Source organism: Chlorocebus sabaeus, chromosome 6 (assembly GCF_047675955.1).
Source record: "Chlorocebus sabaeus isolate Y175 chromosome 6, mChlSab1.0.hap1, whole genome shotgun sequence".
NCBI classification, from domain to species: Eukaryota; Metazoa; Chordata; class Mammalia; order Primates; family Cercopithecidae; genus Chlorocebus; species Chlorocebus sabaeus.
In genome coordinates this window covers 41,802,925-41,820,606 of record NC_132909.1, presented here as the reverse complement: position 1 = coordinate 41,820,606, position 17,682 = coordinate 41,802,925, and the positions used below count along the sequence as shown (strand labels likewise).

The following is a 17,682-nucleotide window of genomic DNA, read 5'->3' as shown; positions in this document are numbered from 1 at the left end:
GTGCTGGGATTACAGGCTTGAGCCACCGTGCCAGGCCTCATCTCGTTTTTTTGAGATTTGTTATTTTTTCATGTCTAAGTTTTTTTGGTTTTGTTTTTGTTTTTGAGATGGAGTTTCATTCTTGTTGCCCAGGCTGGAATGCAATGGCATGATCTCGGCTCATGGCAACTTCAGTCTTCCAGGTTCAAGCAATTCTCCTCCCTCAGCCTCCCAAGTAGCTGGGATTACAGGCAAGCACAAACACGCCCAACTAATTTTGTATTTTTAGTAGAGACTAAAAATACATGTTGGTCTCTATGTTGGTTAGGCTGGTCTGGAACTCCTGACTTCGGGTGATCCACCCACCTTGGCCTCCCAAAGTGCTGGGATTACAGGTATGAGCCACCACGCCTGGCCGCATGTCTATGCATTTTTTTTGTAAACTTTTTGTATATAGTTTTAAAAAATGATGTAACTTTATTTCATCAGTGTTGATGTTGTTTTTAACATTTTTTGAGAAGATTATCTTTTCTCTATTGTGCGTTCATGGCAACTTTGCAAAAGATCATCTAATGATATACAGAAGGCGTCATTTCTGGGCTCTCTGTTCTTTCATCTTTTTATTTTTGTGTAAATATCACACTTTTTTGTTATTGCAGCTTTTAATGTGTTTTGAAATCAGAAAGTATAATGTCTCTTTGTTCTTTTTTACGAGTGTTTTGTGAGTTATAGCTTATAATCAAATTATAAAATGTTAGGCAGGCCGGGTGCGCTGGCTTACACCTGTAATCCCAACACTTTGGGAGGCTGAGGCAGGCAGATTGCCTGAGCTCAGGAGTTCACAACCAGCCTGGGCAACAAAGTGAAACCCCGTCTCTACTAAAATACAAAAAATTAGTAGGGTGTGGTGGCGTGTGCCTGTAGTCCCACCTACTCGGAGGCTGAGGCAGAAGAATTGCTTGAACCCGGGATGTGGAGGTTGCAGTGAGCTGAGATTGCTTCACTGCACTCCAGCCTGGGTGACAGAGTGAGACTCCATCTCAAAAAAAAAAAAAAAAAAAAAAAAAAAAAAAAGTTAATGATTTTGCAATAAAACTGCGCTATTGTAATTTTTTTTTTTTTTTTTTTTTTTTTTTTTTTTTGAGACGGAGTCTGGCTCTGTCGCCCAGGCTGGATTGCAGTGGCCGGATCTCAGCTGTCTGCAAGCTCCGCCTTCCAGGCTTATGCCATTCTCCTGCCTCAGCCTCCTGAGTAGCTGGGACTATAGGCACCCGCCACGTTGCCTGGCTAGTTTTTTGTATTTTTTTTTTTTTTAGTAGAGACGGGGTTTCAACGTGTTAGCCAGGATGGTCTCGATCTCCTGACCTCATGATCCGCCCATCTCGGCCTCCCAAAGTGCTGGGATTACAGGCTTTTTTGTTTCTTTGTGTGAGATGGAGTTTCGCTCTTTCACCCAGGCTAGAGTGCAGTGGCTGAATCTCAGCTTACTGTATCCTTCGCCTTTTGGTTTCAAGCGATTCTCCTCCCTCAATCTCACATTGCATGAAATCTGTAGATTACATTGAGCATTATGGACATCTTCAAAATATTTCAAATTTTGAACAAGAGCATGCTGAAGGGTGTGTTGTTTAGTTTCTATGTATTCGTACTTTTTTTTTTCTATTTTGTACTGCTGAGACCAGCTCGACTGGGGAGACCCCAACCCAGAGGCGCTAGAGGAATTAAAGACACACACACACAGAAATATAGAGGTGTGAAGTGGGAAATCAAGGGTCTCATAGCCTTCAGTCTCACCTGAACAGAGATTTACCCAAGTATTTATTAACAGCAAGCCAGTCATTAGCTTTGTTTCTATAGATATTAGATTAAGTAAAAGTATCCCTTATAGGAAGTGAAGGGATGGGCTGAAATAAAGGGATGAGTTGGGCTAGTTATCTGCAGCAGGAGCATGTCCTTAAGGCACAGATTGCTCATGCTATTGTTTGTGGTTTAAGAATGTCTTTAACTGGTTTTCTGCCCTGGGCAGGCTGGGTGTTCCTTGCCCTCATTCTGGTAAACCCACAACCTTAGCGTGGGCATTATGGCCATCATGAACATGTCACAGTGCTGCAGAGATTTTGTTTATGGCCAGTTTTGGGGCCAGTTTATGGCCAGATTTTGGGGGGCCTGTTCCCAACATGTCCCCCTTCTTTGATTTGCAAATCGATAAAGGCAAAGGCAGCTTTGTCACGGTGAGCTACTTCTTGCAGGAGTCAGGATCCATAACTACAGACTATCAACACAGATTAAAAGCACAATCATTGAACTCACAGAGCTTCCGAGTGTTTTTGTCCATTTTAATGGGTTACTAGCTGCTAATCTGTCTGCAGCTCCTTTAAGCCCTGTAGTTCTTGGCAGTAAGGTCCAGGTGTGCCTGGGATGCTTTAAATATTTGTTCTTTTAATTTTGCAGTATTCAAAGATAAGTCTGTAGAGTGTCTTTCTGGATGCTTTTTTATTCTTTCCCAAACTTTGATCTTATTAAGAACTATTAATAGTTTCCACAAATCCTTGTGTTTAGCTCCTACAGTGGGCCATATAATTTGAGATTGAGGTGCCACTATACCGCCATGGTTCCAGATAATAGGAACTCTTGCTCTACTTCTTATCATTTCTACCATCATCTGACCGTTTTGTTCAGATCAGCTGAACATAGTGTGGCCATGGCACACAGACTGAGAGGTGTAATTTAAGCTAAACATCCCCTTAGGGGACCAGTTAATAATGATTCCATAGGAATCGTTGTGCGGCACCTCTGCCCATTCTGCAATGCAATCTTTTTAAAGAAGTACGTTCATTTTTTCTGGTCAGGTTCTATTTTGTTTACAAATAGGTTTTTGAGGGCAGTATTCCTCAATTATAGGAGCAGATTTATTATGGTAAATACTGAGATCAGAAAGCATGTGTAACTGCATCATAGAGTGATTACATCCAGGCATTATTACCAGCCAAGATAGATAAATGTGCCCAATAAGTGTAATTGTTCTCTGTGTCAGCCCTTGTTGAGGGAATACTCACAGCAATGGTGATAACTGCTATCATAGCTACCACTAAATTACTCATTGTGACTGGTTGTCCCACTTTACTCAGGTTTTCTTCTGCCATCTATGACAGCTTCTTGGTCTGTCCCAAGGTGGGTGGCTGTGTTCAACGGGTGTTGCTTGTGACACTAGGGGTCTTCCTCAGCATCAGTCTCGACATGGCTGGAACCGGGGGGTCCTCAGGATCCTCCCAGAATCTCTTCCTCAGCATCTGGCTCCTGATAAAAGTTTCAGGTGTCTTGATGATATCCAAATCGGCTATTGATTGTGGCCTGGAGGAACAAAAGCATAACCTCTACCCCAAGTTATTATTTTACCTATTTCCCAACTTTTTGTTATCGGCTATCTCCACCAAATCAGTTCTGCTTCTGTCTTTGCAGCTGGTTTCTGTAGATGCTGTTCAGCTGCTGATAACATCTGGCCTTTGGGCAGGCTCAAAAAATTTAAAGTTAATAATGCTAGATTCAGTTGCATCTGTGGGGTTCCCTATTCTCTATTTTTCCCCCCTCTGCTTCTGCAACTGCTGTGTTAGGGAGAGATTCATTCTTTCCACTATGGCTTGTCCTTGAGAATTGTATGGGATACCAGTAATGTGTTTAATATTCCACACAGAGAAAAATGTAGCTGTAGCTTGGCTAGTGTAGCCTGGGGCATTATCTGTTTTAATAGTAGCTGGAATGCCCGTCACCGCAAAGCACTGCAAAAGGTGATGTTTAACACAGGCAGAAGACTCTCCTGATTGGCATGTAGGCCAGACAAAATGACAAAAGGTGTCCACACATGTACATAAGCTAGTCTCCCAAATGAGGGAACATATGTGACATCCATTTGCCAAAGAGAGTTAGGTTCCAATCCTCGAGGATTAACTCCTCCTGTAAAAGATGAGGAATGTACCATTTGGCAAGTTGGGCATTGCTGGATAATAACTTTAGCTTCTTTCCAGGTAATGCTGTATCTGCGTTTGAGACCAGAGGCATTAACATGGGTTAAATTGTGAAAGTGTCTAGCATTAGATATTGCATTAGCAACTAGGCGATCAGCCATTTGATTCCCTTCAGTCAAAGGTCCTGGAAGAGGTGTATGAGCCCTAATGTTAGTGATGTAAAAAGGGTGCATTCTACTCTTAACTGCTGTTTGCAGTTGGGTAAATAAAGTCATCAGTTGTTCATCTGTATGAAATCATAACTGAGCATTTTCAATTAACTGTGTAGAATGAACCATGTATGGAGAATCAGAAATCACATTAATAGGCATGTCAAAAGCAATCAATACCTCAATTACCGCTACAGGCTCTGCTTTTTGAGCTGAAGTATAGGGCATCTGCAAAACTTTACTTTTTGAGCCAGAATAAGAAGCTTTACCATTACTAGACCCATCTGTAAAAACATTCTCAATACCTTCAATTGGTTTACATTTAGTTATTTTAGGGATAATCCAGTTAATTTCAAAAACTGAAACAATTTTATTTTAGGAAAATGATTATCAACAATACCCACAAAGTCAGCTTAATGGGTTTGCCAAGTAAGACTGTTTATAAAAGCTTGCTGTATTTGTGTCTTCATGGGAGGGATAATAACTTTTCCAGGATCATATCCATGTAATTTAACAATCCAAGTTCTCCCAATCTCTATCATAGTAGTGATTTGATCTAAATAAGGAGTTTACAGTCCATGAATTAGTATATGGAAGAAAAAGCCACTCTACTAAGTCCTGTTCTTGGACAATAACACCAGTAGGTGAATGCTGAGTTGAAAAAATTAGCAAATCTAGAGTCTTCTCTGGATCTATTCTATTTATTTGAGCTTTATGAACTTGCTTCTCAATTAGTTGTAACTCTCCCTCAGCCTGACCTTTGTTAATTGTCGAGGGCTAGTGAGACTAGGATTTCCTCTAAGGATAGAAAACAGATTACTCATGGCATAGGTAGGAATGCCTAGAGCAGGTCATATCCAATTAATGTCCCCTAGTAATTTTTTTGAAAGTCATTTAATGTTTTCAGTTGATCCCTACGTATGGTTGGTTTCTGTGGCACAATGGTAGTGTCATTTACTAAGGTCCCCAAGTAGAAGTAGGGAGTAGTAGTATGAATTTTGTCAGGAGCTATAATTAAACCAGCACAAGAAATCAAATTTTGCAAGTGATTGTAACATTGGAGTAATATTTCTCAAGTAGGGGCAGCACAAAGTATATCATCCATATAATGAATACTGTAACACTGAAAATTTTTTATGAGTAGGTTCGATTACTTGCCCTACATACGTCTGGCAAATTGTTGGACTGTTTAACATCACCTTGTGGCAACACCTTCCAATGAAAACGCTTAGCAGGCTGCAGGTTGTTTACTGCAGGAATTGTAAATGCAAACCGTTCACAGTCTTGCTCAGCTAAAGGGATAGTAAAGAAGCAGTCTTTTAAATCTATGACTATTAAAGGCCAAATTTTGGAATTATAGCAAGAGAAGGCAATCCTGGCTGTAATGCTCCCATAGGTTGTATAACTGAATTGATGGCTCTTAAGTCAGTTGACATTCTCCATTTACCTGATTTTTTCTTAATTACGAAAACTGGAGAATTCCAAGGGGAAAATGTTAGAGCTGTGTGCCCATTTTCTAATTGTTCGGTAACTAATTTCTCTAAAGCTTCCAGTTTCTCTTTACTTAGCGGCCATTGTTCTATCCAAATTGGCTTATCTGGTAAACATTTTAAAGGTATAGGTTCTGCAGGCTTAACAATGGCTACCATCAAAAATGATATCCTAATCTTTGGCGGGAACTTTGTCTTTCTGCTTGAAGTGGTTTTTTCAAACCTTGCAAAATTTTTTTCTAGGCCCATACCAGGGACATACCCCATTTCATGCATTGTATGTTGACTTTGAGGGCTATGTAATTGTTCCAGAATTAGAACTTGTGCTCCCCATTGTTGTAATAAATCTCTTCCCCATAAATTGAAATGTCCCCTCCCGTATGTACCAAATCTTTGCATTTCTTTCCCTGAATAGTTATTTCATAGGTAGGATGTTTATCAGTAATTTGATTTACCCAATAAGCTGCTTTGCCTTGTTTATTTGTGCTTCTAAATCCTCTTGTTCATTTAATTTTACTTTTTCCCATTTTCACATACGGCACAATCAGGAGCAGTGTTATGCGCTCTCCTGGCTCTGCTTTCTGGGGAACAGAAGTAGATATAACAATTTGAATATCCCCATTGTAATCTGAATCAATGACTCCTGTATGTATTTGTACCCCTTTTAAACCTGTATATATTTGTACCCCTTTTAAACTAGACCTTCCTAGAAGTAATGCTATTGTCCCCGCTGGCAAAGGTCCACAGACTGCTGCTGTTGGGAGCTTTTGCAGGGGTTCCCCAGGCAGAAGGCTCACAGCTTTTGTGCAGCATAAATCTACTGCAGCAATACCAGCTGTGGCGGGGGACAGACAATGTACAGGGATGAGGGAATGGCCCGAGCTGGAAATGCCCCAGTTTTGAACGGGGCCTGTGATGGGCCCCTCATGGCATTTCCCAAAATCTGGTTCCCATCTTTATCAAACTTAGAGTGACAGTGATTAACCCAATGTTTTCCTTTTTTAGATTTTGGACATACTTCAGGATCAGCAGTTTTCTTTTTTCCCCTATCTGGCAGCCTGACTCGCTGATTTTTTCTACATTCTTTTTTAGTATGACCATGTTTCCCACAGTTAAAACAAGCTCCAGGAAACGGATTATTTCCTTTATCCACTCTCAGCCCTGCCACTGTGTGTGCTAGCAGAGTGGCCTTGTGCAGATTACTTCTGATACCATCACAGGCCTTGATATAATCAACTAAATGTGCTTTCCCTCTGATAGGTCACACAGCAGCCTGGCAATCGGGATTAGCATTGTTGAAAAGTAATAACTGCAACACTATATCCTGAGCAGCCAAATCTGCAATCACCTTTTTAAGAGACTCCTGTAACTAAGCTATAAAATCCATGCATGGTTCTTTTGGTCCCTGTTTAACAACACTGAAGGAAGGGTATTGTTCTCCACATGAAGTGATTTTTTCCCAAGCTCTAATACACACTCCTATAAGCTATTCTATGGCATCATCCTGCATGACCACTTGTGCATCTAAACCAACCCAGCCATCAAACCCCAAAAGTTGGTCTGCAGTTATATTAATTTGAGGTTGGGCCTGGGCATTGCGAGCAGCCTGAATGGAAGCTTCATCTGCTCACCAAGTTTTAAATTGTAAGAACTGAGCAGGAGTTAGAAAATCTCGAGTAAGAGTATCCCAGTTAGTAGGAATCATCTGACTGGAAACAGCAATATTCTTTAACGATCCCATTACAAAAGGAGAACCTGGTCCATACTGATTAATAGCTTGTTTAAACTCCTTGAGTATTTTAAAAGGAAAAGACTCAAATGTAGCTATATTTCCCTGTTGATCTGGGGGGTGTATTCTAACAAGGAACTGCCAAGCCTCTCTATCACCCTCTCGTCTAGCTTGTTGAATTCCTGCCTGAAGAGAATTAAGAGTGGTGGCTCAAGGCACTGCTCGAACAGTTAACTGCGGCAACTAGTTTTTGCCCAGTGTCCTCCAGAAAAGAAAGATCTGGAGGGTCAGGCCACTCTTTTTCTTCAAAATAATAATGAGGGGGTGCAGAAGGGTAGGGATGAACCTCTCCCTCCTGTGCCACTTTAGCTGGCAAATAAACCTGGTCTATAACCTCTTCTGTTACTTCGTTATACTCTCCTTCCTCCTCATTATCAGTGTGGAAAAGTTACAAGGAGGAAGGAACCAGGGTCCACATTTGTCCCATTGTTACCCTGATGCTTCCAAGCTCCCCTTCTTACTCGCCATGGGAATTGTTTTAAGACATTCTCCAATCGTTGCTCCAGTGACCCTTCGACCTGGATTCGAGCCCCCATGATGGACGCAACTTACTGAGACTACCTCGGTTGGGGAGACCCTAACCCAGTAGCGCTAGAGGTATTAAAGACACACACAGAAATATAGAGGTGTGAAGTGGAAATCACAGGCCTCAGCCTTCAGAGCTGAGAGTCCCAAACAGAGATTTACCCACGTATTTATTAAAAGCAAGCCAGTCATTAGAATTGTTTCTATAGATACTAGATTAACTAAAAGTATCCCTTATGGGAAATGAAGGGATGGGCTGAAATAAAGGGATGGGTTAGCCTAGTTATCTGCAGCAGGAGCATGTCCTTAAGGCACAGATCACTCATGCTATTGTTTCTGGTTTAAGAATGCCTTTATGTGGTTCTCCACCCTGGGTGGGTCAGGTGTTCCTTGCCCTCATTCTGGTAAACCCACAACCTCCCAACTTGGGCGTTATGGCCATCATGAATATGTCACAGTGCTGCAGAGATTTTGTTTATGGCCAGTTTGGGGGCCAGTTTATGGCCAGATTTTGGGGGGCCTGTTCCCAACATGTAAGTTCAGTGTTTTGCTGAGTTCTCTGTGTAGCCTATCAAATTATTGAACTTGAGGAGGAAGATGTGGAAGACCTTGGCTTGTTAGCAGTAGTTCGGAAATAAAGATGATTATCCAGAGCCATGTGACTGGCATCTGTAGTTGGGACAGTGTTGTGGGACTGAGTCCTGAACTTGTGGATTCTGTGTTGACTCTGGGTGGTGTCAGAATTGAGTTGTTGGACAGCCAGTTGGTGTTGGATAATTGATTGGTGTTCAGCAAACAACAACTTTTTTTGTTAGACGAGAGCTACCACAGGGGCCTTCTGTTTGGGTTCTCTAGAGGGACAAAACTAATAGGATGGATATATATGTACAAAGGGGAGTTCATTTAGTATTAACTCACATGATCACAAGGTCCCACTGTAGGCCATCTGCAAGCTGAGGAGCAAAAAGAACCAGTCTGAGTCCCAAAACTGAAGAACTTGGAGTGCAGTGTTTGAGGGAAGGAAGCATCCATCCCAGAGAAAGATGAAGGCTGGGAAGCTAGGCCAATGTAACCTTTTCATGTTTTCCTGCCTGCTTTTATATCCTGGTTGTGCTGGCAGCTGATTAGATGGTGCCCACCCAGATTAAGGGTGGGTCTGCCTTTCCCAACCCACTGACTCAAATGTTAATCTCCTTTGGCAACACCCTCAAAGACACATCCAGGATCAATACTTTTCATCCTTCAATCAAGTTGACACTCAGTATTAACTATCACAGGCCTGGGCTGGAGGGAGACTTCAGGTGTCTGAGGGAAGTGAAGCTTTGTTCTGCACACAGGCTGTCACACTGTACATTGTCCTGTTATTCTTGGTCTCCTAGGGAGAGAGGGAAAAGAGAGTAAAAATATTCCGAGAACTTATTTCCTCTCCCTACTTTGGTGCCCACATGATTGTGACCCACTCTTGACCATACCCACTAAAAATTGACATGGCCACTCTTCTCCCAGGGCAATGTTTTACCCTCCGGAATTATGCCCACAACAGCTTTGCCCCTAGAGTTTTCGGCCAAGAATATACACAGGTGCCTAGAAGACTTCTGGCTTATCTCAACCCCAGACACTGAATGTGTAGCAGGAACTTGTCTCCTTTACCAACACAGGCTTCTGTACTACATGATCATAATCTCTTCTGCCTGTACAGACACAAAGTTTTCTGAAACAAAGAGACTTACTAATGTTTATTGTTCTATTTGATTCTTGTATCTTTGTCCCACATTTTCTCTTTGTGTCTTTATTTTTATTTTGATATGCTTTTACTTCTTTCTTATTTTGCTTTGTGTATCTATATAGATGTATTTTTTGTGCTAAGAAATTTGTTTTTGTGTATGTGCATATCTTTCCCAGAAAATAATGTATTTTAATACGATTTTATGTCGTTTTGTTGAGTCTTGTTATTTTCATTGGAAGCAACTGCTTTCAGCACCTTTTATATGTAAGAGTGCCAATATACTTCTTTAGAATTTGGTTAGTTTTGAAGTTTTTTTTCTTTTTATTTTGCAGGACAGACTTGGTGATGGTATTATAAATACTTGATAGTTAATTTTTTTCAGAACTTTGACTATTTCACACAGTCTCCTTCTGGCCTGCAAAATTTTTGTTGAGAATCCACTGGCTATCTCATAAGAGTATTGTTGCAAATAACACTTTTTTTTTTTGAAATGAAGTTTCATTCTTGTTGCCCAGGCTAAGTACAATGGTGCAATCTCAGCTCACTGCAACCCCTGCCTCCTTGGTTCAGGCAATTCTCCTGCCTCAGCCTCCCGCGTAGCTGGGATTACAGGCAGGCATCATCACACCCAGCTAAGTTTGTGCTTTTAGTACAGATGGGTTCCCCCATGTTGGTCAGGCTGGTCTTGAACTCCCAAACTCAGATGATCGGCATGCCTCCGCCTCCCAAAGTGCTGGGATTACAGGCATGAGCCTCTGCACCCAGCCAACACATCACTTTTATCTTGTAGCTCCCAAGATTCCCTTTTCTGTGACTTTTACAATTGTGCTTACATATGTGTTTGATATAAATATCTTTGCTTGTATCCCAGTTTGTTTGTTGGGCTTTTTTATTTTTACATCATTTTTCAAGATTTTTCAGTTTTTTAATATTTTTTACCTCCATAATTTGTTTTTCTAATATTTTAAATTTTTTTTTCTTATTTCTAGTTTTCTGATTTTCTATAGTTCTCTGTGTTCATATTTCACTCATTGAGTATTACTCAGTTTATTTCATTTTTTATTGTTTCTTCCTCAAAATTTTATTTTATTTATTTATTTTTTGAGACAGAGTTTTGCTCTTCTGCCCAGGCTAGGGTGCAATGGCATGATCTCCACCCACCACAACTTCTACTTCCCAGGTTCAAGCAATTCTCCTGCCTCAGACTCCCAAGTAGATGGGATTTCTGGTGCCTGCCACCATGCCAGACTAATTTTGTATTTTTAGTAGAGACAGGGTTTCTCTATGTTGGTCAGGCTGGTGTCAAACTCTTGACTTCAGGTGATCCGCCCACCTCAGCCTCCTATAGTGCTGGGATTACAGGTATGAGCTACTGCACCTGGCCACATTGTAATAATCTTTTATCAAAATTTGAACATTAAAAAGTTACCTGTCACAATCTTTGTAATATGGCTTTCTCCTGGCATACTTTGAACAGTTGTCTGAATTAGAGATTCTGAGAGTCTCTCAAGAGCATGTTCTTTCAGTCTGTCTTATCTGAAATTTTGTGTTTATTTTTTAGTTAAAGGAAATTATTCGTCTTTTTTTTTTTTTTTTTTTTTTTGGAAATGGAGTCTCAGTCTGTCACCAGGCAGGAGTACAGTGGTGTGATCTCGGTTCACTGCAACCTCTGCCTCCCAGATTCAAGTGATTCTCCTGCCACAGCCTCCTGAATAGCTAGGACTACAGATAAATGCCACCATGCCCAGCTAATTTTTGTATTTTTAGTAGAGATGGGGTTTCACCATGTTGGCCAGCATAGTCTCAATCTCTTGACCTCGTGATCCACCTGCCTAGGCCTCCCAAAGTGCTGGGATTATGTGCGTGAGCCACCACGCCTGACCCCTAGTCATCTTTTTTCTTAATACTCAGTAATCACTTGCTACCCCTGTTTTCTTTCTGTGGTACTGCAGTGTCTCTACTGCTGTAACATTTACCTTTGGTCTCAGCATACTCAAACTGTCATTCCAAAGTAAAGCACCATTTCTTTTTGCACTATGTATCATAGGAGACAGAAACCAGTGTCTGGAAAAGCCCAGACAAGCAAGTAATAAGTTTGAGCCAGCGTTTTACTTGTCTTTTTTAAAAAAAATCAAAAGTTGGAAATTTACCTCTTTTTTTCTTTTCTTTTTTTTTTTTGAGATTTATTCTCGCTCTGTTCCCCAGGCTGGAGTGCAATAGTGCGATCTTGGTTCACTGGTACCTTAGCCTCCCAAGTAGCTGAGATTACAGGTTGAGCCACTGCATCTGGCTGGCAATTTACTTCTAAAAGCATTATGTTATATTGGGGACCTGGAATAGCCATGTTGGGTGAATGTAACAAACTTTAGCTCTTCCCTTCTGTGTCACTTTGTGCTTACCTGGGGTGCTTCAAACACTTAACTCATTTATAATTTTTTCTCAGATGTTTTTGTTACATATATATGTCTATAAAGAATTAGAGCCTTTGGTATTTTGCTATGCTATCTTGTTTATGTAGTTTGTATAATATTATAGGTTAGATTTGTAATCTATGTTTATCTGAGTCTAGTAAGTGGAGTAATTTGATATTTTTATTTCTTTCAGTTATATGTTCTCATTTTGCTGAAGACCTTTGCCCAGGGCCAGGCATTAAAGATTCTTTTCAAAAAGTGATACTGAGAGAATATGTAAAATGTGGACACAAGGATTTACAGTTAAGAAAAGGCTGTAAAAGTGTGAATGAGTGTAATGTGCACAAAGAAGGTTATAATGAACTAAACCTGTGTTTGACAACTACCCAAAGAAAAATATTTCAATGTGATAAATATGTGAAAGTCTTCCACAAATTTTTAAATTCAAATAGACATAACACAAAACATACTAGAAAGAAACCTTTCAAATGTAAAAAATGTGGCAAATCATTTTGCATGCTTTTACACCTATGTCAGCATAAAAGAATTCATATTAGAGAGAATTCTTACCAATGTGAAGAATGTGGCAAAGCGTTTATCTGGTTCTCAACCCTTACTAGACACAGGAGGGTTCATACTGGAAAGAAATCCTACAAATATGAAGAATGTAGCAAAGCTTTTAACCAGGACTCAAACCTTTCTACACATAAGAGAATTCATACTGGACAGAAATCCTACAAATGTGAAGAATGTGGCACAGCTTTCTACCAATTCTCACACCTTACTAGGCATAAGTTAATTCATACTGGAGAGAAACCCTACAAATGTGAAGAATGTGGCAAAGCTTTTAACCGATCTTCAGCCCTTACTAGACATAAGATAATTCATACTGGAGAAAAACCCTATAAATGTGAAGAATGTGGCAAAGCCTTTAGTGTTTTCTCAACCCTTACTAAACATAAGATAATTCACACTGAAGAGAAACCCCACAGATGTGAAGAATATGGCAGAGCTTATAAGGAGTCCTCACACCTTACTACACATAAAAGAATTAATACTGGAGAGAAACCATACAAATGTGAAGAATGTGGCAAAACCTTTAGTATATTCTCAATCCTTACTAAACATAAGATAATTCATACAGAAGAGAAACCCTACAAATGTGAAGAATGTGGCAAAGCTTTTAAACGATCTTCAACCCTTACTAACCACAAGATAATTCATACTGAAGAGAAACCCTACAAATGTGAAGAATGTGGTAAAGCTTTTAAACAATCTTCAACCCTTACTATACATAAAATAATTCATACTGGAGAAAAACCCTACAAATGTGAAGAATGTGGCAAAGCTTTTAAGCGATCTTCAACCCTTACTATACATAAAATAATTCATACTGGAGAAAAACCGTACAAATGTGAAGAATGTGGCAAAGCTTTTAATCGGTCCTCACACCTTACTACACATAAGAGAATTCATACTGGACAGAAACCCTACAAATGTAAAGAATGTGGCAAATCCTTTAGTGAATTCTCAACACTTACTAAACATAAGATAATTCATACTGAAGAGAAACCCTACAAATGTGAAGAATGTGGCAAAGCTTTTAACCGATCTTCAGTCCTTAGTATACATAAGAAAACTCATACTGGAGAAAAACCCTACAAATGTGAAGAATGTGGCAAAGCTTTTAAGCAGTCCTCACACCTCGCTGGGCATAAGCATGTTCATGGTGGACAGAAACCCTACAAATGTGAATCATGTGGCAAAGCCTTTAGTATATTCTCAACCCTTACTAAACATAAGATAATTCATACTGAAGAGAAACCCTACAAATGTGAAGAATGTGGCAAAACTTTCTACCGATTCTCAAACCTTAATACGCATAAGATAATTCATACTGGAAAGAAACCCTGCAAATGTGAAGAATGTGGCAAAGCTTTTAACCATTCCTCAAACCTTACTAAACATAAGCTAATTCATACTGGAGACAAACCCTACAAATGTGAACAATGTGGCAAAGCTTTTAGGCGGTCTTCACATCTTAGTAGACATAAGATAATTCACATTGGAATTCATACTGAAGAGATTCTACAAATGTGAAGAATGTGGCAAAAGCCTCTTCCCTTAAAGAATGTGGCAAAGCTTTTAATCAGAACTTCACCCTTACTACACATAAGATAATTCATGCTGGAGAGGAACCATACAAATGTGAAGAATGTGGCAAAGATTTCTATTAATTCTTATACCTTACTAAATATAATTCATATTGGAGAGAAATCCTACAGATGTGAAGAATGTGACAAAGCTTTTAACCACTTCTCAACCCCGCCTACGTATAAGATAATTCATGCTGGAAGGAAACCCTACAAATATGAAGAATGTCTCAAAGCTTTTTACTGATTCTTATACCTTACTAAACATAAAATAATTCATAAAGGAGAGAAATTATACAAATGTGAAGAATGTGGCAAAGCTTTTAACAAATCCTTGTCCATTACTAAACATAAGATAATTCATACTGGAGAGAAAACCTACAAACGTGAGGAATGTGGCAAAGCCTTTAGCCTGTCCAACTTACTGCACATAAGATAGTTTATACTTGAGAGAAGCCCTACAAATGTGAAAAATGTGGCAAACCTTTTAACCAATCCTCAATGCTTGTTACACATTAGATAATTCATGCTGGAGAAAAACCCTACAAATGTGAAAAATGTGGCAAAGCTTTTAACCAATTTTCAAACCTTACTAAACATAAGATAACTAATACTGGAGAAAAATCTTAGAAATGTGAAGAATGTGGTAAAGCCTTTATCCAGTCCTCAACTCCTACTAAACATAATGATGGAGATAAACCGTACAACTGTGAAGAATGTGGCAAAGCTTTTAACAAGTCCTCAAACCTTATTGAACAAAATAATTCATACAGGAGAGAAACCCTACAAATGTGAAGAATGTGACAAAGCCTTTAACCAGTCATCAAGTTTTACTAAACATAAGAAAATTCATACTGGAGAGAAACCCTATGATTGTGAAAAATACGGCAAAGGCTTTAACTAGTCCTCAGTTCTTAACACACATGAGATAATTCATACTGGAGAGAAACTCTACAAACCAGAAAGATGTGGCAATGCTTCTGACAACACCTCAAACTTTTCTAACCATAAAAGAAATCATATTAGTGAGAAATCCTAGAAATGTGGAGAATGTAACAAAGTATTTAAATGGTTGTCACACTTGATTATAGGTAATATACTGGAAAAAATTCCTACAAGTGAGAACAATGTGGCAAAATTTTTAACTAATACATCTTATTGCACAGAAAATCATTTATATTTGAGAAAAATTGTACAAATATAGACTATGAAAAAGACGTCAGTATCTGCTCACATCTTAACACCAGAGAGTTCATGCTTAATAAAAGCATGACAAGTACAATTACTGTCAAAAGATCTTTCAGAAAATATTATCCTTTAAAGTGAAGGAGAGTATATTAAAGACGAACATTACAAACATAAAAGGTTGTAGTACTTGTATTGGATCTTATTGTCTACATTTTGTACTAGAGAAAAACTGAAGGGGTTGCTCAAACTTTATTCAACATCAGGGAATTTATATTGGAGAATTGTCTTGCAAATGTAATAAATTTGGGAAAAGACTTTTTCAAAAACTACAGCTTAGCAAATACCAGAGTTTATACTAAAATATATTTTCAAAGATGTAGTAAAAATAAAAAAATTCAATCCAAATTTAAGTCTATGTAAATACCAGAATTTATAGTAGAAATATATGAGGAACTGACACTTCGAATATTCTAAATCAGAGTTCTGAGTATATAAAATAAAACTAAAGTTGGTAGAAAAGTTATTTGTATATAGTGTTAGGAGTAAAAGATTTGCAGAGTAATAACTATATTCAGATCATACATTCTTGAAAAAATTACAGGTTTTTTGAAAAGCAAATGATGTAACTCAACTCTTTATTTTCTGCTGTTTCTTCATTCCTGACTTGTGAAAACATGTTATCATTTGTTGCTGCATCAGAGGTATGAGAGATTCTTTTTCATTAGGAGGGCATTTATTATCTTTTTTATGGATGAGTAAGTATTAAAATGTAAGATGTATGATGAAAATCTAAGTGGAGAGGTTCTTTGTGGTTAACTTATACTATTGAGTGATGCACGAGTAAGGTGTTAAGAGTAATATTCTTTTGCATTATGAGAAAACTAGTAGTATATTTGTATGTTGTACTAATTGTGCTTTTATATGATAAAATGCAGTACATTTTTAAAATTTTAAATTATGTGTAAATGTAACTGTTTCAACATTTTTATTGTGCATTCAATGAAGTGTTACTATGCCAAAAAGGTTAACCTTTTCCACCTTACCAAAAGGCATAGGTAAAAGATGGTGGTAGTATACTATTTGGTAGCATAATGGACTAACATCTGTAGTCATCTCTTTTGCCAGTGGCTTCAAACTGCAAATAAGTTAAAGAATATTGTTTTTATAGGTTAAATTTTTATTCTTATTTTAATCATTTAAATTTATTTTTCTTAATTTTTGTGGGTACATGAGTGTATATACTTATGCCATATATGGCATATTTTGATACACAAATACGATATATAATAATCACATTGGGATACATGTGGTATCTATCACCTCTAGCACTTATTCCTTTGTATTACAAACAACCCAATTCTACACTTTTACTTATTTTAAAATGTACAATTATGGCCAGGTGCGGTGGCTCACGCCTGTAATCCCAGCACTTTGGGAGGCCGAGATGGGTGGATCACCAGGTCGGGAGTTCGAGACCAGCCTGACCAACATAATGAAACCCTGTCTCTGCTAAAAATACAAACAATTAGCTGGGCGTGGTGGCAGGCACCTGTAATCCCAGTTACTTAGGAGGCTGAGGCAGGAGAATCACTGGAACCTGAAAGGTGGAGGTTGCAGTGAGCCGAGATCGTGCCACTGTACTCCAGCCCAGGTGACAGTGTGAGACTCTGTCTCAAAATTCTATAACTATAGAATTGTTATTGCCTACTGGGTTATTCAAGCAAGCAGAGAGCTGCCTAGGTTACTTTCCTGTGCTCCTTAGTGTTACACAGCATGAGAAGCTGCTGCCTGCAGTCTGGTCAGGTTAGATTCTGTGTCAGAAAGATGACTGCATCAGATCTATAAGAGCTTGGGGCTTCTCCATATAGGAGGGAGTATGGTGTTTCCAGTTTAAGAGATCAGTGGTTGAAAAGGGCTGAGAGATGAAAGTACATTGCCACCCTTGGATTTGGCCTTGGTTATCTTAATAAATGGGTCCTTGTGTCTCCCTGAGAGGCATTTGCATACATCAAGCACAGCCAGATCTGAGACAGCCTGCTTGACTACCTTGACTTCTTTCCCTGGCCTCTCAAGGCTCCATCTTTCCCTTCAGCGTGAGAGTTGGGTGTGCTAGCTCCTGAATCTGGCTCCCAGGGGGCTGCTGACTTCAGTAAAGGGGGGTAGGCTGTGACATATGGAGTAGGAATCTTTATTCCCTCTGGCAGCTCCTGCAAAACTGGCTTTCTTGCTCCCTCTGGGACTTCTTCTTTA

The 17,682-nt window shown here is 39.1% G+C and overlaps 1 protein-coding gene across 7 annotated transcripts in view; it reads left to right on the top strand.

Annotated features, from left to right (window-relative positions):
• Nucleotides 1-17,330, top strand: part of LOC103234265 (uncharacterized) — a 32,131-nt gene extending 14,801 nt beyond the window's left edge. For 4 of the 7 annotated variants that reach the window (XM_073016739.1, XM_073016738.1, XM_073016740.1 and 1 more), the window contains one exon: nt 12,285-14,654. In XM_073016739.1, the coding sequence (XP_072872840.1) occupies nt 12,285-14,191 (1,907 nt within the window). In that variant the 3' untranslated portion in view covers nt 14,192-14,654. Of the gene's footprint in view, nt 1-12,284; nt 14,655-14,933; nt 15,040-16,826 lie in introns of those variants that run through there. The other 3 variants (XM_073016742.1, XM_073016743.1, XM_073016744.1) reach the window with 3 other exon arrangements.
• The last annotated feature ends 352 nt before the right edge of the window (nt 17,331-17,682 follow it).